The sequence below is a fragment of the Quercus suber genome, unplaced genomic scaffold (genome assembly GCF_002906115.3).
Source record: "Quercus suber isolate HL8 unplaced genomic scaffold, Cork oak 2.0 scaffold_229, whole genome shotgun sequence".
Classification (NCBI taxonomy): Eukaryota; Viridiplantae; Streptophyta; class Magnoliopsida; order Fagales; family Fagaceae; genus Quercus; species Quercus suber.
In genome coordinates this window covers 312,893-330,858 of record NW_027069687.1, presented here as the reverse complement: position 1 = coordinate 330,858, position 17,966 = coordinate 312,893, and the positions used below count along the sequence as shown (strand labels likewise).

The following is a 17,966-nucleotide window of genomic DNA, read 5'->3' as shown; positions in this document are numbered from 1 at the left end:
TATATATTAAGAAACTTAGTGCAAGCATGGTGTGTACTGTTTAAGTTTTACTATTTTAAAACACAAAGAAATAGAGTTTAATCCTAACTAAAATATCTTAATAATTATTTAATAAATGCTTCAAAAAATTTAATTGATAAGACTGTAGCTGCTTGTTATGAAGAGAAGATAGTTAATTGACAGAACCATAGTATGTTTCTAAAACTCAACTAATTATATATAATTTTTTGTATGATTTATTATAAATAAATTGTTTAATATTGCCTTAAATTTCTAATTAGTTTTGGTTTGGGTTTTCTTGATGTAGAAGGAAAGGTTTCTCTTTGGGGTGGAAGACAAGGATTCTCCTTGACATAGAAAGAAAAATATACATTATTAAATAAGTAATGAACACTCCTTATCTATTAAAGAATAAGTTTTGGAGCCTTATAAATAGACATTGTTGTAAAGGGTTTGGTGGCTTTTGGCCAAATTTCTTCCCACATGAGAAGAGGAGAAAAACTCCTAGAATAACATGAGTGGGTTTCTTTGAAGAGTAGTTGCTAGATTATTTTAGTTGAAAGTTTGTTTATTTTGTGAGTGTGAGAGAGTTATTGAGTGTATTAGGGCTTTCGGGTTGTGAGTTTATGTTAGTATCGTTGATAGTGGATATTTTGGTTAGTGTTGCCTGTGGACAAAGGCATGTGTTAGGTTCTAAAAATTTAGAACAATTGGCAAACCGTGAGTAAAAAGTTGTCTAGATATAGATTTTCGATTTTATAGGGTATATTAGACAATGCTAAAAGTGCTGCAAGTCAAAATACAAGAACAAAGAAATCTACAGGTTCAAGAAAACAAAACTTGCCAGGTTCGACCGATCTAGAAGAATGCTTGACCGATTGAGATATGGATCTACAGAATTTAATTAAAGCCCAATAGTCCATTAAGCCCATCAAGTGATTAAAGTTTTAGATTTATTTCACTAAGTATTTAAAGAAAACCCTAAGACACGTTTTGTAGAGACTTTGAAGCTTCTCTTTTGAGATCTAAAAGGTGTTGTGTCTTCTCCTTTGAAAGTTACTATCAGAAATCATTCTCATACCATTAGAACCAGTAGATCTGAAGTTGTTGCATCATTAGTAATCAAAGGTGTTAGAGATCTAAACCTTCAAGGGTGGTCTTGGAGTCATAGACTGGAGGTCTATGTGGGAGATCTAAAGCATGAACAGGTGGTTCATGTGAGAATAAGATCTAGATTAAGGAAGTCTGTGGAGTTAGAGCCTAGTTTGGTAACTGTGTTAGATTTACTACGAATTGAAATTCTGAACTGTAAATCTCAACTTGCTATAGTAAATTGTTCTCTTGGAATAGTTCCTCCCAGGTTTTTTATCTTGAAATGAGTTGTTTCATTAGTTTTCCTGGGTTATCACATCTTGTGTTATTTACTTTTTTGCTGTGTTTTTTATTTTGTGATGATTGTTTAACTTATATTTGAATAATTAACCTAAATAACTACTTGGCTAATATATTAGCTAGGTTAAACAAACTGTGTTTCCAGATGTCTAAAATCTAACAACATGGAGTTGACAAAACCACGTCAAATATTGTTGTATCATGTGATTATTATTTTTTATTATTATTCATGTGAATGCACTTCCGCTAGCTTCAAATCACAATAATTAATGTTGAAACTTTCACTATTGCACAATATAAATAAACTACACTTTTTGATTACAATGCAAAACATATGTTTCTTTTACTTCTAGTATGCAGCAAAAGCAAATATTTTCATATTATATTTATATATAAACATCCATAGGAAAAAATTGGCTTTTTCCCTTTTAAAAAAAACAATCCAGTATTTTGCTCTCTTTCCCAAATTAATTAGGAAAATGCCCCTCTTTTGAAACTCGATTTATGATAAATCAAGTTAGGCCCTATAGCGGCGTTTTTAAGGACTTATAGTGATGTTTTCAGGATTTATAGTGGCGTTTTGTAACTCGAACTACATGAAATCGAGTTATAGGTTAAAAGAATAAAAAAAAAATTACCTATAACTCGATTTCATATAGGTCGAGTTACAAAACGCCACTATAGGTCCTAAAACGTCACTATAAGCCCTTAAAAACGCCACTATAGTGCTGCAGGAATAATTTTTTTTTTTTTTTTTTATAACTTGATTTATCATAAATCGAGTTTTAAAAGATGAGCATTTCCTTAATTAGTTTGAGAAAAAGGGCAAAATGCTGATTTTTTTTTAAAAAAAAGGGTAAAAGCCCATTTTGTCCCACACACGTACTAGTATATTTTCATATGATAGACAACTTAATTAAAAATTAGATGCAAATTATACAAAATATTTTAAGCATTGGATATATATTATAAAAATTAATGAAAAAACTTATTTCAAATATATAATCATTTAATCATATGTAAAAGAAAAAAAAAATTAGTGTATGCTAATGATACATACATGTATACGTCCAACCAAATTCCCGTGGGAAATAAAAGAATATTCATAATATTACAATATTTATTTTCTACTTCCTCTCTTTTTCCTAATTTGTCAACATTCTTTTCCTGTAATACTGAGTAAGGTGGTGCAGAGATAATTATCAAATCATTGATGGCCAGAGTGGTCTCTCATTCAGAGTATGGACATGTTCTTCAGGATATTCTGGTTTTAAATTCTGTTTTTGGGGTTTGTGATTTCACCCATGTTAAGCGTTTAGGTAACTCTATTGCCCATTTTCTTGCCAGACGTTCTAAGTTAGGCAATGAGCTATAGGTTTGGCCTGAATCCATTCCGAATGATATAACTCCTCTTGTTACTAGAGATACTTTGTAATTTTTCATCAATGAATAAAACTTGACCTCTGGGTCTAGATTCTCAAGAAAAATACTGATTAAGGTAAGGTTACCCCAAAATCTTGTGGCCCCATAAGAAAGTTATGTTGATCGACATCGTTTTCCGGATATAAGGTTTATCATGTGTCCTAAGTCTCAAAACTAAATGAATATGTCAAAAATTAAAAAACAAAATTACATCCAACCAAATTTTCATAGAAATAAAAAATATTTATAGTATCGACAAATTAGTTTCTGTTTCCTCTCCTTTTCTTAATTGGAAAACATTCTCTCTCTTGAAATATTGATTAAGATCAGGCTTTTTAAAAATAATAATAATGTTATTATTAAATATAATGGGTAAGGGTTGGATCTAGTATTCATTTTTCACTTGACCCAATCCAATTCCAAATAAAATTTACAATATCACAATATTCATTTTCAGTTTCCGCTTTCCTTTTAATATTCACAAAATTTTATGTCTATATTCTATACTACTAATTAAAACTAATGATGTTTAGTATAATAAGGCAATTTAAAACAAAATTATATTTTGCCTTATTAGAGCATTAGCATTGGAAAATGCTAATGCTACTCTATTTTACCATTCCAAAACCTCACTTTATCATTATACCATACCATTTTACAATACTTCCAGCATCTCAAAACTCTATTTTTCTTAAAATATTATTTTTTAATCTTTTTTTATTATTTCTTTCTTAACTGTCACTTTTTTTCAGTTTTTTCAGCTTACCTATGATTTCCAACGGTCACATTTTGCTGGGTTCTTTTTTTTTTTTTTTTTTATCTTTTTGAAGTGGAAACTTTATAACATAAAAGCCAACAGGGAATACAACAAGAGACAAAGGCCACAGCAATCAACAAATACAACAGAAGCTATACCAACGCCAAAAGATCCTTTTGAACTAGCCTAGACACCACAGATGGGTTATCCCCGTTCCACATGCAAGAAGTCCTAGTTCTACGCGCAAATTGAGCTAGCTCATGCGCAACAGCATTAAAATCTCTACTCAGATGTTTAAAAATCCAGCTTTCAAAGCTCTCACACACAAGAAGAACTCCCTGCAGAATGTGCCCCAAATCGCTACCTGTGTTATTGCTGGGTTCCGCAACAATAGTTTCACACTGATATAATTCACAACAAAACTTATATAATTCACCCAAATATCCAACACATATGCATCCCAATCATAATATCAAACCCGAATACCCAGCAACACCCAATCAATCCCTTCCTACTTTAGCATCAATAGCCCAACTTTTGTCATTATTCAATATCAAACCTGAAAACCCAGCAACACCAAATCAATCCCTTCTCACTTTAGCATCAATAGCCCAACTTTTCTCATCTGAATAATGATAATAACATTCACAACCTTTGTAACATTCAAACATAAGACATAAAAAAACCCCTCTTCTCTTTAACAGCCTTTCAAACATATCACAGCCTTTGTAACATTCAAACATCACAACTGAATAATGACAATAAAAAACCCAAGTGTTCATACAACAAGTGTCAGCAATAGTTACTAACTGCCATACAACAAATGTTCATACAACAAACTCAATCCTTTGTAACCCAAGTGTTCATACAACAAACTAACTGCCATGTTTAAGAGTCAGCAATAGTTACTTCCACCTCCACACCAGGCTCAATCGTAATGGAGGTAATCTGCTTAACGACATCTAGGGAGCTAAACAGGTCGATAACACGCTTATGGATACAAAGTTCAAATCTATCCCAAGTGTTGGTACCTACAAACCAGAAATGAAAATAATTCACAATAATATTCATACAAGGAAATGAACAACACAAAAACATCTTTCATAATAGATACATTTCTCACACACTTACCAAGTTCCTACAACTCCCCTTGTAATTGCCATAAATGCTCAATGAGGTCTGATTGGAGTTGAAAATGATTTTTATGGTCTCGAATACATTGATGGGTTTCAATGAACTCCGTAAATGTATTTGTGTTCTCTCGTGACAGTTGTATAGTAGGATTGTCATCAATTTGCTCATAATCTAATTCCACCGCTTCATTTACATCTCGCTCATCCTTAACGATCATATTATGAAGAATTACACACGCTTTCATGATGTCTTGAAGCGTTTTACTATGGAAAAATCTTGCAGGTCCACGCACAATTGCAAATCTTACTTGAAGCACTCCAAATGCACGCTCTACATCCTTCCTATTCGTTTGTGTTCTCTCGTGACAATTGTATAGTAGGATTGTCATCAATTTGCTCATAATCTAATTCCACCACTTCATTTACATCTCGCTCCTCCTCAACGATCATATTATGAAGAATTACACACGCATTCATGATGTCTTGAAGCGTTTCACTATGGAAAAATCTTGCAGGTCCATGCACAATTGCAAATCTTGCTTGTAGTACTCCAAATGCACGCTCTACATCCTTCCTATTCGCCTCTTGGGCTTTTGCAAATAATTTGTTTTTGTGTCCTTGTGGAGATGGAATTGTTTTAATGAATGTTGACCACTTCGGATATATGCCATCGGCAAGGTAGTATCCCATTGTATACTCATGACCATTGATTGAGTAATTAACTGCAGAAGCATGTCCTTGTTCGAGCTCAGAAAATATAGGAGACCGTTCTAATACATTAATGTCATTATTTGACCCAGGTAACCCAAAAAATGCATGCCATATCCAAAGATCAAATGATGCTACTACTTCCAAAACAATGGTTGGCTCACGAATGTGACCAGAGTACTGACCTTTCCATGCAACCGGACAATTTTTTCATTTCCAATGCATGCAATCAATGCTCCCTAGCATCCCTGGAAATCCACGTCTTTCCCCATTGGCTAAAAGTCTAGCAATGTCTTCGTTGTTTAGGGACCTCAAGTATTCCTTGGAGAAAATATCAACCACCGCTTTAACAAATTTTTTCAGACTTTTCATTGCAGTGGATTCTCCAATCCGCAAATACTCATCCATAAAATCAGCTGTAACTCCATACGCAAGCATCCTAAGTGTAGCTGTTATCTTTTGAAGAGAAGATAAACCCCATTTTTGTGCACTATCTCTTTTTTGGATAAAGTAAGATTCATATGCTGAATACGGAGAAAAAGATTCTGACTCATCCGAAATCTCCTCCGAAATAAATTAGGAGGATACATTGGTGTGTCGGCAAAGTAGTCGAGATAAAGTCTTTTATGGCCTGCCAAACGATCACATTTGATATACTGACGACGTTTACGTTGTACTCTTGAACCCTTAAGAACTCGCCTCATTATCTCATCCTCGTCCGAGTCGTCAAAAAGCAACTTTTTAAAAAGAGAGCGACCCATAGAGACAACCTTGAAGACAACAGTGTTAGGAAATTATCAACTATTATTGAACAGGAAATTATCTCACTTAAATAGCTTAAAACTTACTTAAAACAGCCCCATAACAGATTTTGACAAATTCTGCCACTAAAACAGACATAAAACAGCCACATAGACAAACTTCAAGAAAAATTACACACACTTAAATAGCTTAAAACATACTTAAAACAGCCCCATAACAGATTTTGACAGATTCTTATTATGAGCTTAAGGTTTTATATAGGTTGGTGTTCTTGCCTTATTACTGTTTTATACTTTATTTGAAGAATAAACATGAAGAATACAATCACAAAACCATGGCAAGCGAAGTCAATTAATAGTCTAGTGCCCTGTTTTATAGGTAGTAAGTTGACATTGAGAAAACACGGGTGCATATAATGCCTCCTCTGGGACAGTGGCACAAAACAAGCAGGAATGCATGGACTCATTCCAAGGAAACAACTAAAACTGTTCAAAGTCATATTATACATGGACCTGTGCGCTCATATGCAATAGTACAATCGTAATAATTTAATAAGAAACGACATATCACCTATTCCTTCCCTTCTTGTATACCGAAAAGAGGAATAAGAAGTAATTTCTATATGAGTATGTTCAATAGGCCACAACTAATTAATGCTATTAATGCAACTAATGGTAACTGAAAGAAGAAAAGGCACATGACACTGCTAAGAGATTGTTGCAGCTGGACAATTAAATTGAAGGAAACCACAAAGGACCAACTAAATTCAATGGAAATGTCCAATATTAAATCTCTAATAATATTAACAAGCTCCCTTGCTCTACAAGAGCATTCTAATGAAAATAATCCAATGAATCTGCCAAAATAGCCCCACCTCCCAGTTCTTTAGTTGTCACCAAGTCTAAAGGCAACATCCATGTGCCATCTAATGAGTCCACAAATCTCTAACAAACACTTCTTCCTCCATTGCATAAGGACTTATGAATATGTAATAATTAATGCTCACTTTTAGTATCTAGCATTATGTGCCTCTTTTAGTATCTAGCATTAGTACTACAGTATAAAAAATAACAATTCACCTATGTCATGTACCACTTTTGAAAACCAATTTGTGTGAATTGTGATTGTTTTTTTAAACCAAAAAAAAAAAGTGTGTGATTGATATAAGCTTATTTTGGTGAGATAAAAATAAATTGAGTGGGACAATATTAATTGTGCCTGGCACATCCTATTCATTATTTTTTGAAATGCTAATCTAGCATGCTTAACCCCTTATTTTACACCAGATTCTTATTGAATTAAGACTCAAGCTATGCAGGCAGGGTGGAGTTTTCCTCTATATCCACATGTCCACACCTACAGTAATAGAAAAGGTTGGTAAATGGGCTACTAAACTAATACAAGACTGTGAAACTAGCCTAACATGTCATTGAGCAAAAGATTGTAACCAAAGAGAGCACTCCTGGATAAGTCCGGTGGCCCAAAAACAGAATGTCTTGCCTTATTAATGGTCAAAGTTAATACATAAGTGGACTTCTTAATTTATAACTCAAGTAGAAATTAGAAAGTGTTAGAAAGAAATTTGTTAGCACACCCATGAGTTTATGTTCTCTACTAGTCTTTACTCATTTACCAGAAGGAACATTTATTAATGGTCAAAGTTAACTTAACCCACACCATATAGCTAGCACATCCAACATTATTTACCTTCTGTGTCAGCTGGTGTGAAAGTGTGAAAGCCAAAAAACAGATGAATTCCCCTTTCCTTTCAAACAGCCACACCCAAAAAAAATTAAGTGGTACATGACATAGTGTTTCTAATCTCACCAAACAGCCACACAAACAGCTAGCAAACTTAACTATCATAAACAGCCAAAGAAACACCCTTAGAAAATACATAAGTTTTTCATATAAACAAAAATGATGTGATTACATAAGTGGCACAACCTACTGCCAATTGATCAAGTTGGAACAATACATCACCTATATGTTCCAAACCTATGCTTAAAATAAGCCACTACCAAAATAAGGCTAGTTACAAAATGGCATCTACATATGCCAAACCCAACCCCAAAATAATTTACTACCAAAATAAGGTTACACAAGACATCTACATGTTCCTTGGGTCAACTCCAACTTGTCTTGCAAGGATTTGATCCTTGAGATTTTCAAAATAACGTCTTTCTTTGTCATTCATGCCACTTGTATCCGTGGTCATTATTCTTCCCTCCTCCTTAATAGTTTTAAGACGAAGCTTTTCCGCTTTGATGCGAAGAGCCTCTTGGTCTTGTTCATGTGATGCCTGAATATACTGCAATTTTTTCGCCAAATAATTATCGAAACCATTATCACCATCTGCCCTCTTTCGCTTAGCCTTTTCATCTTTTCTACCAATTGGTCTTTCTAGTACCACTGTGTCATCATCATTACTATCAACTTGATCAATTGAACTTGGAGTTTGAGGGAGCCTTTTTGATTTTTCCTTAGGCATACTCCACTTTGGTTGGTTCTTCAACGCAACCCAACAATGTTCATAAACAAAAGCTTGTTTTTTGCCATGTTAAGGATTTGGTGCCATGTTGAGGATTTGGTGTAGATTTATATAGTTCCTTTGCCTCTTTCAACTAAAGTTTTTTTTTTTTTTAAAAAAATAATAATTAGAGTCTTGAAACTATAAAGGAAATTAATATTGTGACACCATTGCAATATAATTTATACCTTGTCCTCGTCAGTTCCACCACTGCTATTTCGGGCTTCAACTTTAGCCATGAACCAAGCAAACCTACTTGTCTCCCTATTAATATTTCCCCATTGACTTGATAGGGAGGTACTAGAACGTGTGGTTCCGTAAGTATTGTTCTTGGAAAATGATTCCCAAATTTTCGTCCAAAATTTGTCACCCTTTTGTTCAGTACCATGCACAGCATCCATGCCAATGTTAAGCCATGCAGAGATGAGGAGGAGGTCCTCATCTACACTGAAGTTGCCACCACGTTTAGAGGTGACAATTTCAACTTCTGGTAAAGAATGGATGGGCACTGAAGGATTTTGAGACCCACTTAAAAATGGCTCCACAAAATCAGAATCCGCTTGTAAGAAATTACCATATTGTTCATAGTCTTCTTGCCTAGCCATCCCTTTTAAATAGGGAACTTAAAACAATTAGTGTATGAAGTCAATTAGCGTATGAAGTCAATTCTTATTTGTATCTTTACAATCAGTATAAGCTAATCATAATATTTTGGTGGCAACTTCTCAGATATAGCAACATTCTACAATATGTGTTGACAACTCCTAATCAAAACAATATATGTAAGGCACGACAATCCAATGATTCAAAAACACCTGAAGAAACTGAATTAGATTGATCACAAAAGGGCTCAAGACTAGATCCTAAGGTGTTGAAACTAAAAATTAAGAGACTATGCAGAAAAATACAAGTTTAGCAACTTCTATGGAGAATCCTCATATCATCAACAAAATTTACTCCCTTGAACCTCTTTTGTAAAGAATAAAACACAAATAAAAATGGCCACTTATTAGGACACTTGTTAGCAAAAGCCATAATAAATACCAATGACTTGACCAAATATTCAAACACAACTAACAGGACTTAGGAATTGGAAAATACACTTTGGAAAGCAAAAAGACACACTAAAAGCAATAGAATTCAAAATTATCTATAGCCATAACCTCCTCTTGAAAACTCCAAATTGCACACTGTTTGATACTTGAAAACTACAGATATAGAATTTTCCATGACTTGCTAGTTAATTCTTTCAGGATCATTTCAGAATAAATTTTGAAAATGACCCCAACAAATTAAGTGAGGTTCTGCTAAGACTTCACTAATTTGATGTTCAATTGTCACTAAGTTATTTGTTATTCATGAGACCCTCCAGTGTCAAAAGAATTAGCAATTGACCACTGCGCATAATGCCTTTATTATTTTTTGCATAATTTAGCAGCTAATGAAGGATTTATATTTCATGCCTCACCTTGTTTCAGTTCAGAGTTCAAACATTTCTGTAAGGTCATCACCATATTTCCCCTTAAAATCCTCACTAGGACTTTACTATACATCGTAACTACTTCACAATTCAATTGTCAGGTTACTGAAACCGCCTATGCATATTTAATATTTTCATCTCATTCAATAGGAGAATATCTGTGGAAGTCAGTACATATTTTGGCTCCATAATATGACTCCAACTTACGAATGTTAAATGGCCCTATCAACATCAAGTGCATTACTTGGATGACAAGAACATTGCAATTTACTCTATATTAGTTTGGACCCTTGATACATGTGCATTCGTAACCACAGCAATGTGGAAAAGTTAAAAGATTAGATAGATAGATAAGAGAAACAACATGTGTTACTGACAAACTTGGTGATACATAGTACACACCCTTCTAAACAAGAAGAATAAATAATAAAAATGAAAGCATAAAACACCAGAGAGCAACTAGATATCGTAATTGTAAAACTAATTGAGCTGTTCAATGATTTGTGAGGAAAAAAATGCTTATCAAAGAACGGTTACAGAGGGGTACAGAAACAAAGAGAAAAGAGAGAAGGGAGAGAAATAGATAGAGAGAGATACTTACTAGTAATTAAAGAACTGAGCAAACTTTCTGAAGATGCTAAATCAACAACAAAAACTCTGCAAACATCAACAACAATTCTTTTATCAAAACCCAAACACAAACACAAGCTAAAACCCTCTTTTTATTGCAGAGAGAGAAAAGAAACACAAACACAAAACTCTAATACATTGATCAAAACCCAACTTTCAGTCAGCACCAAAACCGACGGAGCTAAATCCCCCAACACCGACGGAGCTTCATTTTTGCAAAATCTGAACCAAACACAAAAACCCTTGAGAATGGGTGAGGGTGAATCGGTTGAGATGGGTGTGGGTGAATCGGTGAATGGGTGAGGTGAGGTTGAATCGGTGAATGGGTGAGGGTGAAGCTTCAGCGATGGAGATGGGTGAGGATGAATGGGTGAGGGTGAATCGGTTGAGATGGGTGAGGGTGAATCGGGTGAGAAATTTCGGAGATGGAGACGGGTGACAAATTTTGGTGATGGTGATGAAGTCTGAAATTTCAGAGATGGTGATGAAGTGAGAAATTTCGGAGATGAGAGACCAAATGGAGAAACAAAGAGGGAATAGAGTGAGAAGTCCCCGCGCAGAATGTAGTGATGAGAGAGAAGTTTCGGGGGGAAAACATGAATAAAATATATTATTTCTGATACAATAGTTGCCATAGTGCAATTCTATGTTTAGAATTGCACTGTAGCACTATTGCAAAAAAATTTGCAATAGTGCCATTTACAATTCTCTGATGCAGTTAGTTTTAAGGCTTAAAATGCTATATTTCTCTTAGATTTGGCTTTAGCATTTTTCAATGCTAATGCTCTTAGAAAACCCTCAATCGATTAAGAAAAGATAACGAATTCAAAACCGAGCTTCATTGTTTTTTTATTCATCAGACATCCAATACAAACAAAGAAAAATTTTGCTAACTCAGAAAACTTTATCGAAACACTCACTTCTTCAAAAATGCCGTAGATTTGTTTTCTTGAACTTTCATACACACCTTTTAAAATACATTATCTTTCTTAGAAATGTGGTTTATTAACAACCATTCACACTATTTTTGTGTTTTTTTTTTTAAAATTATTTTATTTTATTTTATTATTATTTTTAATGTATAGAAAGAAAAACAAAAGGAAAATAAAATTTTTTTTTTTTTTTTTTTTTTTTTTTTTTTTTTTTTTTTTTTGCGATGGGTGCAAAACTGCCATTATAGGTATGGTCTTTTGTGGCATCCTACAACGACAGGACATAAAGCCGCCGCAATATATACATTTTAGCGATGGTAACTGAGATATAGTGGTGCTCCAAAAACCCGCTGCAATAAATATATCATTTTGAGCAAATACTATAGCGGCGGTAGTGAAAAACGCTGCAATATGCGAGCAGTAGCTGGCGGCGGCATTTTGTATGACCACTGCAATAGGGACTCCTTTTTGCAGCGCTTTTTCTTAGTTATAGCGGCAGGTTGGACCGCCACTGTAGACCTTTAAATCTCTAGCCCCAAAATTTCCCTTTCCCTCTATTTTTTTCGGTCCTTCCTCTTATTAGATTTTCATTTTCCCACTTATTCACTTTCACTTTCTCCAAACTCTCAATCTCTCCAAAACCCTCACTTCATCTCCATCTCTGCCGGCATCACTTCATCTCCGTCACCGCCACCGTCACTTCATCTTCCCACTCACTGCCAAAGCTTTCAATCTGAGCTAACCCACTCCCTGGAGACTAACCCACTCATCGGTTTCAATCATTTCTGGTAAGTTTCATTCTAACTTTACTTCATTAGATTGATTTGTTTCATTTTAACTTTCCTTCATTTTTTGTTTGTTTGTTTGTTTGTTTTTTTTTTTTTTTTGGTTAGTGCTTCTCGGTTTCCTTCTCGATGCAAGGAATGTTCCATCTCCCAATCCAAAGGTACTCTCCCTCTCTCTTGGTTTGGTTTGGTTTTTATTTATTTATTTATTTTTTTTTATTGTTCTGTGATTTTATGAATTTAGTTAATTCATTGGGTATTAATTTATTGTGTTTTTGGTTAATTTATTTGGTTAATTTTTTGAGATCTATTTGGTTAATTTATTGTGGTTTTTTTTTTTTTTTTGGGTGTTTGAATTGGTATTGGATGTTGAGGTTCAATTGAGCAAGCTAGTGTGAGATTTCGACTATGCACCAAAGATTGGAACTATTATTTTTGATTCATTAGTAAGTTATACATGCACTCAGTGACTGAAGATTGTACTATAACTGCAGTGATAGACCGATAGGATAGTTAGGACTGTGGGTTGGGATTAAAACTTAGTTTAATTGAGTTGTATCATTGACAATTATGATTTAGCATCATAATTAAGTTAGAATTTCTTGGATATCTGTAAACTTTTAAGGAGAAATATATATTGAGATAGATCATAGAAGTATTAAAAATTGAATTGTAGTATATATTTCATATTTTCATTCATGAGGCAGTAACATATATGGCTAAAGCCATTTGATCTACCATGTATGGTGGGATTTTATTGCAAACCAAAGAAAATAAAATTAGAAACTAAATAAGGCTGTTAGCCCTACTTATATTACAACACTTATAATTAATGATAAAACAATATAGCTTCATCCAATGATGCAATTCAATTAAACTAAGTTTTAATCCCAATTAAATAAACAATAACAATATTTTCTAGTTGGCATTTCTGCATGAGGACTGTGAGTTTCCTTTATGTTCTATCTTTACATTGCAAACAATAACAATATTTTTTGGTTATAGTTTCACTCTCCTATGAAGCTAAATGTTCTTTAGTTCAGGCTAAGATCGTACGCCGTGACATCAAGGTAGCTAATATTCTTATTGATGATAACTTTGATGCAAAGGTAAGTCTAAACAACTAATATTCTAGTATTTTTTTTTCCTGGTTGAAAGATTATGGTTTCTTTTTATTACTATTGAATTTTTTTTTTGGTTCCTTTAGAAGCTTTAGATTTGTCTGCATCCATTTTTGGACTTTGGGTATCTCTTTTTGGATTGCTTGTAGTAGTTGCTTTGGCTTTCTATACATGTTGTTTATACTTACACGTCCTATTTAGCATTCCTTGCTTGTTGTTTAAGCAAAATTGTAGTTTTTGTTTAGGCTCTAGTGCTATTAACTTATGCCAAGATTTCCCAACTCCAAGTAAAACAACAGAACCAAGAATTAGAGGACAAGGAGCTTATTGCTATTAAGTTATTTGCTTTTGCTGCCACCGTTGTCTCCTACCTTCGTTTGTGAGATGGTGTATCTCATTGGCAGTTTGTTAATCATCATTAGGGTGAGATCAAAGAAAGCTGTCTTACATGGTTACATAGCCATGTGTACAATATATATATATATACACTTTTGTAGTATTGAGTAATTTGGCTGATGGGTATTATAAGAAGGTGAATGCTAGAAAAAAAGTGCATTGTTGAAATAATGCTGAAAAGATGTGGTGTCCTATGACTTGGACAAAAACTTTAGTACTGCTTTGTTTGAACTAGTTTAATAGTTAATAGGTTTTTATAGTCTTGGTAATTGGATGAAGGCTTTATCTGGGATTTGATGCTTGTGTGCTGGTTTTTCTTAATGATATCAGCTTATCTTGTCAATTTTTTATTGATAAGTAATTATCTCATGGATGTGTGATGCTTTTAAGGTTATTGATGTGTTTTTTTTGTTCCAAGGATTTATTTGGACGACCTAGTAATGAACCAGTTGTAAAAAGAACAACTAATTGCTTGCAAAGTAAGTTAAGTTGGTGAAATAATTAAGGTACTCTCTCTCTCTCTCTCTCTCTCTCTCTCTCTGTTTGTGGTGGTTTGTTGAATTGGGGCAAGCAGGTGGCTTGCATGGAGTAATAATGTGGTTTTAGTTGATATTGGAAGTGTTGATTGTTTTGTGTAATATTGGATGATTCTTGTTGAGTTGTTTTTATTTGATTAATTCATTCTAGGCTATTGCTAGTAAAGATGTTATAGTTACCAAATGTATTGATAACTTCTCTATGCGTTTAAATTCATTGTTTTGTTAGGAACATAGCTGAAAGTGAATGATTAAAGATGATTTGTTTCTTAAATTAAAGTGAAATTGTATAAATAAAATGTGTGTTAACTCTTGCTTTGTGCTTTCATGAAATGAAATTATAGGTATTTCTTGTAAACCACTTTATAGCCATGGATAGGAGTTCGATGAAACTTACGAATAGAAGGTTACGAGAATATTTAGATGGAGTCCAACAATTTCTAAATTTTGCATCTAACCATGCACATCCGGATGGAATGATTTCATGTCTGTGTAAACAATGTGTGCATACAAATTCGTGGCCTATAGATGTCGTATGGGCCTACTTAGTGTCAAAAGGGATTTGTAGGGGTTACAACCCTTAGGTTTTTAATGGGGAATCATCATTTGCATAGATTTCTTCTGAAATTCCTAATAGAGTATGCCGATCTTCGTAACAGGTTGCATGACATGTTCCCCATACAAGAGATGGAGTCTGGGCTAATGGAAGAAGTCCCTATTGTGTAACAACCCACTGAAGGTCCTGCAGAAGGTCCTAATGAAGATGCACTTCAATTTATGAAATTACTTAAAGATGCTAATCAACCTTGTTATGAAGGTTGTAAGCATTTTAGCAAATTGTCAGCCATTGTGCATTTGTATCATATGAAGTGTCTTAATGGTTGGAACAACAAATCATTACCATGTTGCTACAATTTTTGCTTGAATTTCTTCCTTAAAATGCTAAGTTGCCAAAAGATTGTTATGAGGCTAGGAAGATTATTAAGGATTTGGGCTTGAGCTATGAGAAGATTCATGCTTGCCCTAAAGATTGTATTTTATATTGGAAGGAGAATGTCAATGTTGAAGCTTGTTTGAACTGTAACCATTTAAGATGGGAAAGTAATGAGTCTAAAGGTCAACAAAGTACTAATGCTTCCTCCAAGAAAAAAAGAAGAAACTTGCAAAGATCCTACGGTGGTTCTACTTAAAGCCAAGATTGCAACGACTATTTATGTCTCCTAAAACAACCAATCATATGAAGTGGCATGCCAAAGGTCGTGTGAATGACGGGTTACTAAGGCATCCTGCTGATTCTGAAGCTTGGAAATCATTTGGCTCTAAGTACATAGAGTTCTCATCTGAGCCTCATAATGTGAGGCTTGGATTAATAGCCGATGGATTCAACCCGTATGGAAATATGAGTAGTACTCATAGTACATGGCTTGTCATTTTGATCCCATACAATCTCCCTCCATGGATGTGCATGAAAAGGTCTTCTTTCATGCTATCATTATTGATTCCTGGTCCAACCTTGCCTGGGAACGATATAGATGTGTACTTACAACCCTTAGTAGAAGAACTGAAAGAGTTATGGGATGTTGGAGTAAAAATGTTTGATGTATCTTCCAAAAAATCATTCCAAATGCATGTTGCATTATTGTGGACCATAAATGATTTTCCTGCATATGGTGATATCTCAGGTTGGAGTACCAAAAGTGCTCTTGCATGTCCCCCTTGTAACTATGATAGTCAGTCTCATTGGTTAAAATATAGAAAGAAATTTAGTTACATTGGACATAGGAGATTCTTGGATAGTGATCATAAATTCCATAAGCAAAAACAATCATTTGATGGGCATGTTGATACAAGATCAACTCCTATTACGGTATTCGGAGGGAAAATCATGTTACAAATGGATGCTGTAGTCGATTATGTGTTTGGGAAGAAAACAGTTAATTTTCCCAATAAAAGAAAAAGAGGGGAGGAAGCCTTAATTATATGGAAGAAGAGAAGTATATTTTTCACCTTGCCTTATTGGAAGGACCATGTGTTGCATCACAATCTTGACGTGATGCATATTGAAAAGAATGTAGTCGATAATATAATCGGCACGTTGTTGAACTTGGATGACAAGACAAAGGATAACTTGAAGGCACGTCAAGACTTAAAGGATATGGGTATAAGAAGTGAATTTCACTTGGAAAAGGTTGAGAATGATAAGACATATATGCCACATGCTTGCTACCATATGAATGCTAGTGAAAATGATGGTTTTCTGCAAGTTTTGAAGGACGTAAGAGTGTCGGATATTCTTCAAACATCTCACGTTGCATTAAACTCAAGAAAGCAAGATTAGTGGGATGAAGAGTCATGATAATCACATCTTAATGCAGCAACTTTTTTCGATAGCAATACGCAGATCATTGCCCCTCGAAGTAAGTAAGCCTTTAATTGACTTATCTTATTTCTTTAGGGAGATATGTTTCAAAGTACTAAATGTGGATGAACTTGGGGCTCTTAAGAAGAGAATTGCAGTGACATTGTGTAAGTTTGAAAGGATATTCCCTTTCTCTTTCTTTACAGTGATGGTACATCTAGTCATGCATTTGGCTAGCGAAGCCAAAGTTGCTGGCCCAGTTCATTATCGTTGGATGTATCCCATAGAAAGGCAACACGTATAGTAACTTTGTCTATCTTGAACGGTTTTAGACCCCTTAAACACACATAGATTGCGTAGCCTAGATTAATTAGCCAAGTTGTTACTTAGTCAAATTAAGCAATTCTAGGTTAAAACAACCAAACAATCATATCAAGAATAATAATGCAGCGGAAAATAAATAACACAAGATATGATCACCCAGGAAACCACACGGTAAAAACCTGGGGAGGATTTGACCCACCGATCCTTAAGGCATAACAGAATTCACTATGAAAGAATTGAAGTTCTTACAGAAGGACTACAAGCTCCCCGCTCGACTTCCTAATGCTACCCACCAGTAAAACTTCCTGACACGACCAAAATCTGTACGTGGTTCGATCGATCGAGTCTAATTTTCGATCGATCGAGCCTTACAGATTTAGTCCAATAAATCTGCACTCACTCGATTCCAGTTTTACAAATAAACATACTTTGAGCAAGCCTAAACAAGACTAAACAACGTGTTTTGATCATGGTTTGCCAACACTACACATTAGAGTTCTAAATACATAAAATCCTAAATCTTTAGAACCTAACATATCTAATTAATTGTTTTTCATACCAATTTCCCGTTGTTGATCTTGGGTTTTCCAATAGGTATTTGTCAAGGCTTAAGTCTTATATGCATAATAAAACTTATCCAGAAGGCTTCATTGCAGAAAAGTATATAGCATAGGAATGCTTTGCATTCTGCTCATGCTA

At 34.3% G+C, this 17,966-nt stretch overlaps 2 protein-coding genes across 2 annotated transcripts; both read right to left on the bottom strand.

The window, feature by feature from the left end:
* Window positions 1-5,046: 5,046 nt before the first annotated feature.
* On the bottom strand, window positions 5,047-6,173 carry LOC111986730 (uncharacterized). Its single transcript, XM_024018414.1, has 3 exons — window positions 6,001-6,173; window positions 5,778-5,908; window positions 5,047-5,597 (listed from the first exon to the last, which is right to left on the bottom strand). The coding sequence occupies exons 1-3, from the start codon at window positions 6,171-6,173 to the stop codon at window positions 5,047-5,049; spliced, it is 855 nt and encodes a 284-aa protein (XP_023874182.1).
* Window positions 6,174-8,284: 2,111 nt separating this feature from the next.
* On the bottom strand, window positions 8,285-9,309 carry LOC111986731 (uncharacterized). The gene is made up of 2 exons (XM_024018416.1): window positions 8,893-9,309; window positions 8,285-8,683 (listed from the first exon to the last, which is right to left on the bottom strand). Exons 1-2 carry the CDS (start codon window positions 9,307-9,309, stop codon window positions 8,285-8,287), a joined length of 816 nt encoding a protein of 271 aa, XP_023874184.1.
* Between the last annotated feature and the right edge of the window lie 8,657 nt (window positions 9,310-17,966).

Excerpts from the sequence above, each read along its gene's own strand:
- LOC111986730 (XM_024018414.1), bottom strand. The coding sequence starts at position 6,173 with ATGGGTCGCTCTCTTTTTAAAAAGTTGCTTTTTGACGACTCGGACGAG. Across the intron at positions 5,909-6,000 it reads TACTTTGCCGACACACCAAT|AGATAGTGCACAAAAATGGG; the intron begins GTATCCTCCTAA and ends TATCCAAAAAAG. Across the intron at positions 5,598-5,777 it reads AGAATCCACTGCAATGAAAA|GTCAGTACTCTGGTCACATT; the intron begins GTCTGAAAAAAT and ends TTGCATGGAAAG.
- LOC111986731 (XM_024018416.1), bottom strand. The coding sequence starts at position 9,309 with ATGGCTAGGCAAGAAGACTATGAACAATATGGTAATTTCTTACAAGCG. Across the intron at positions 8,684-8,892 it reads GTGGAACTGACGAGGACAAG|AACCAACCAAAGTGGAGTAT; the intron begins GTATAAATTATA and ends GTTGCGTTGAAG.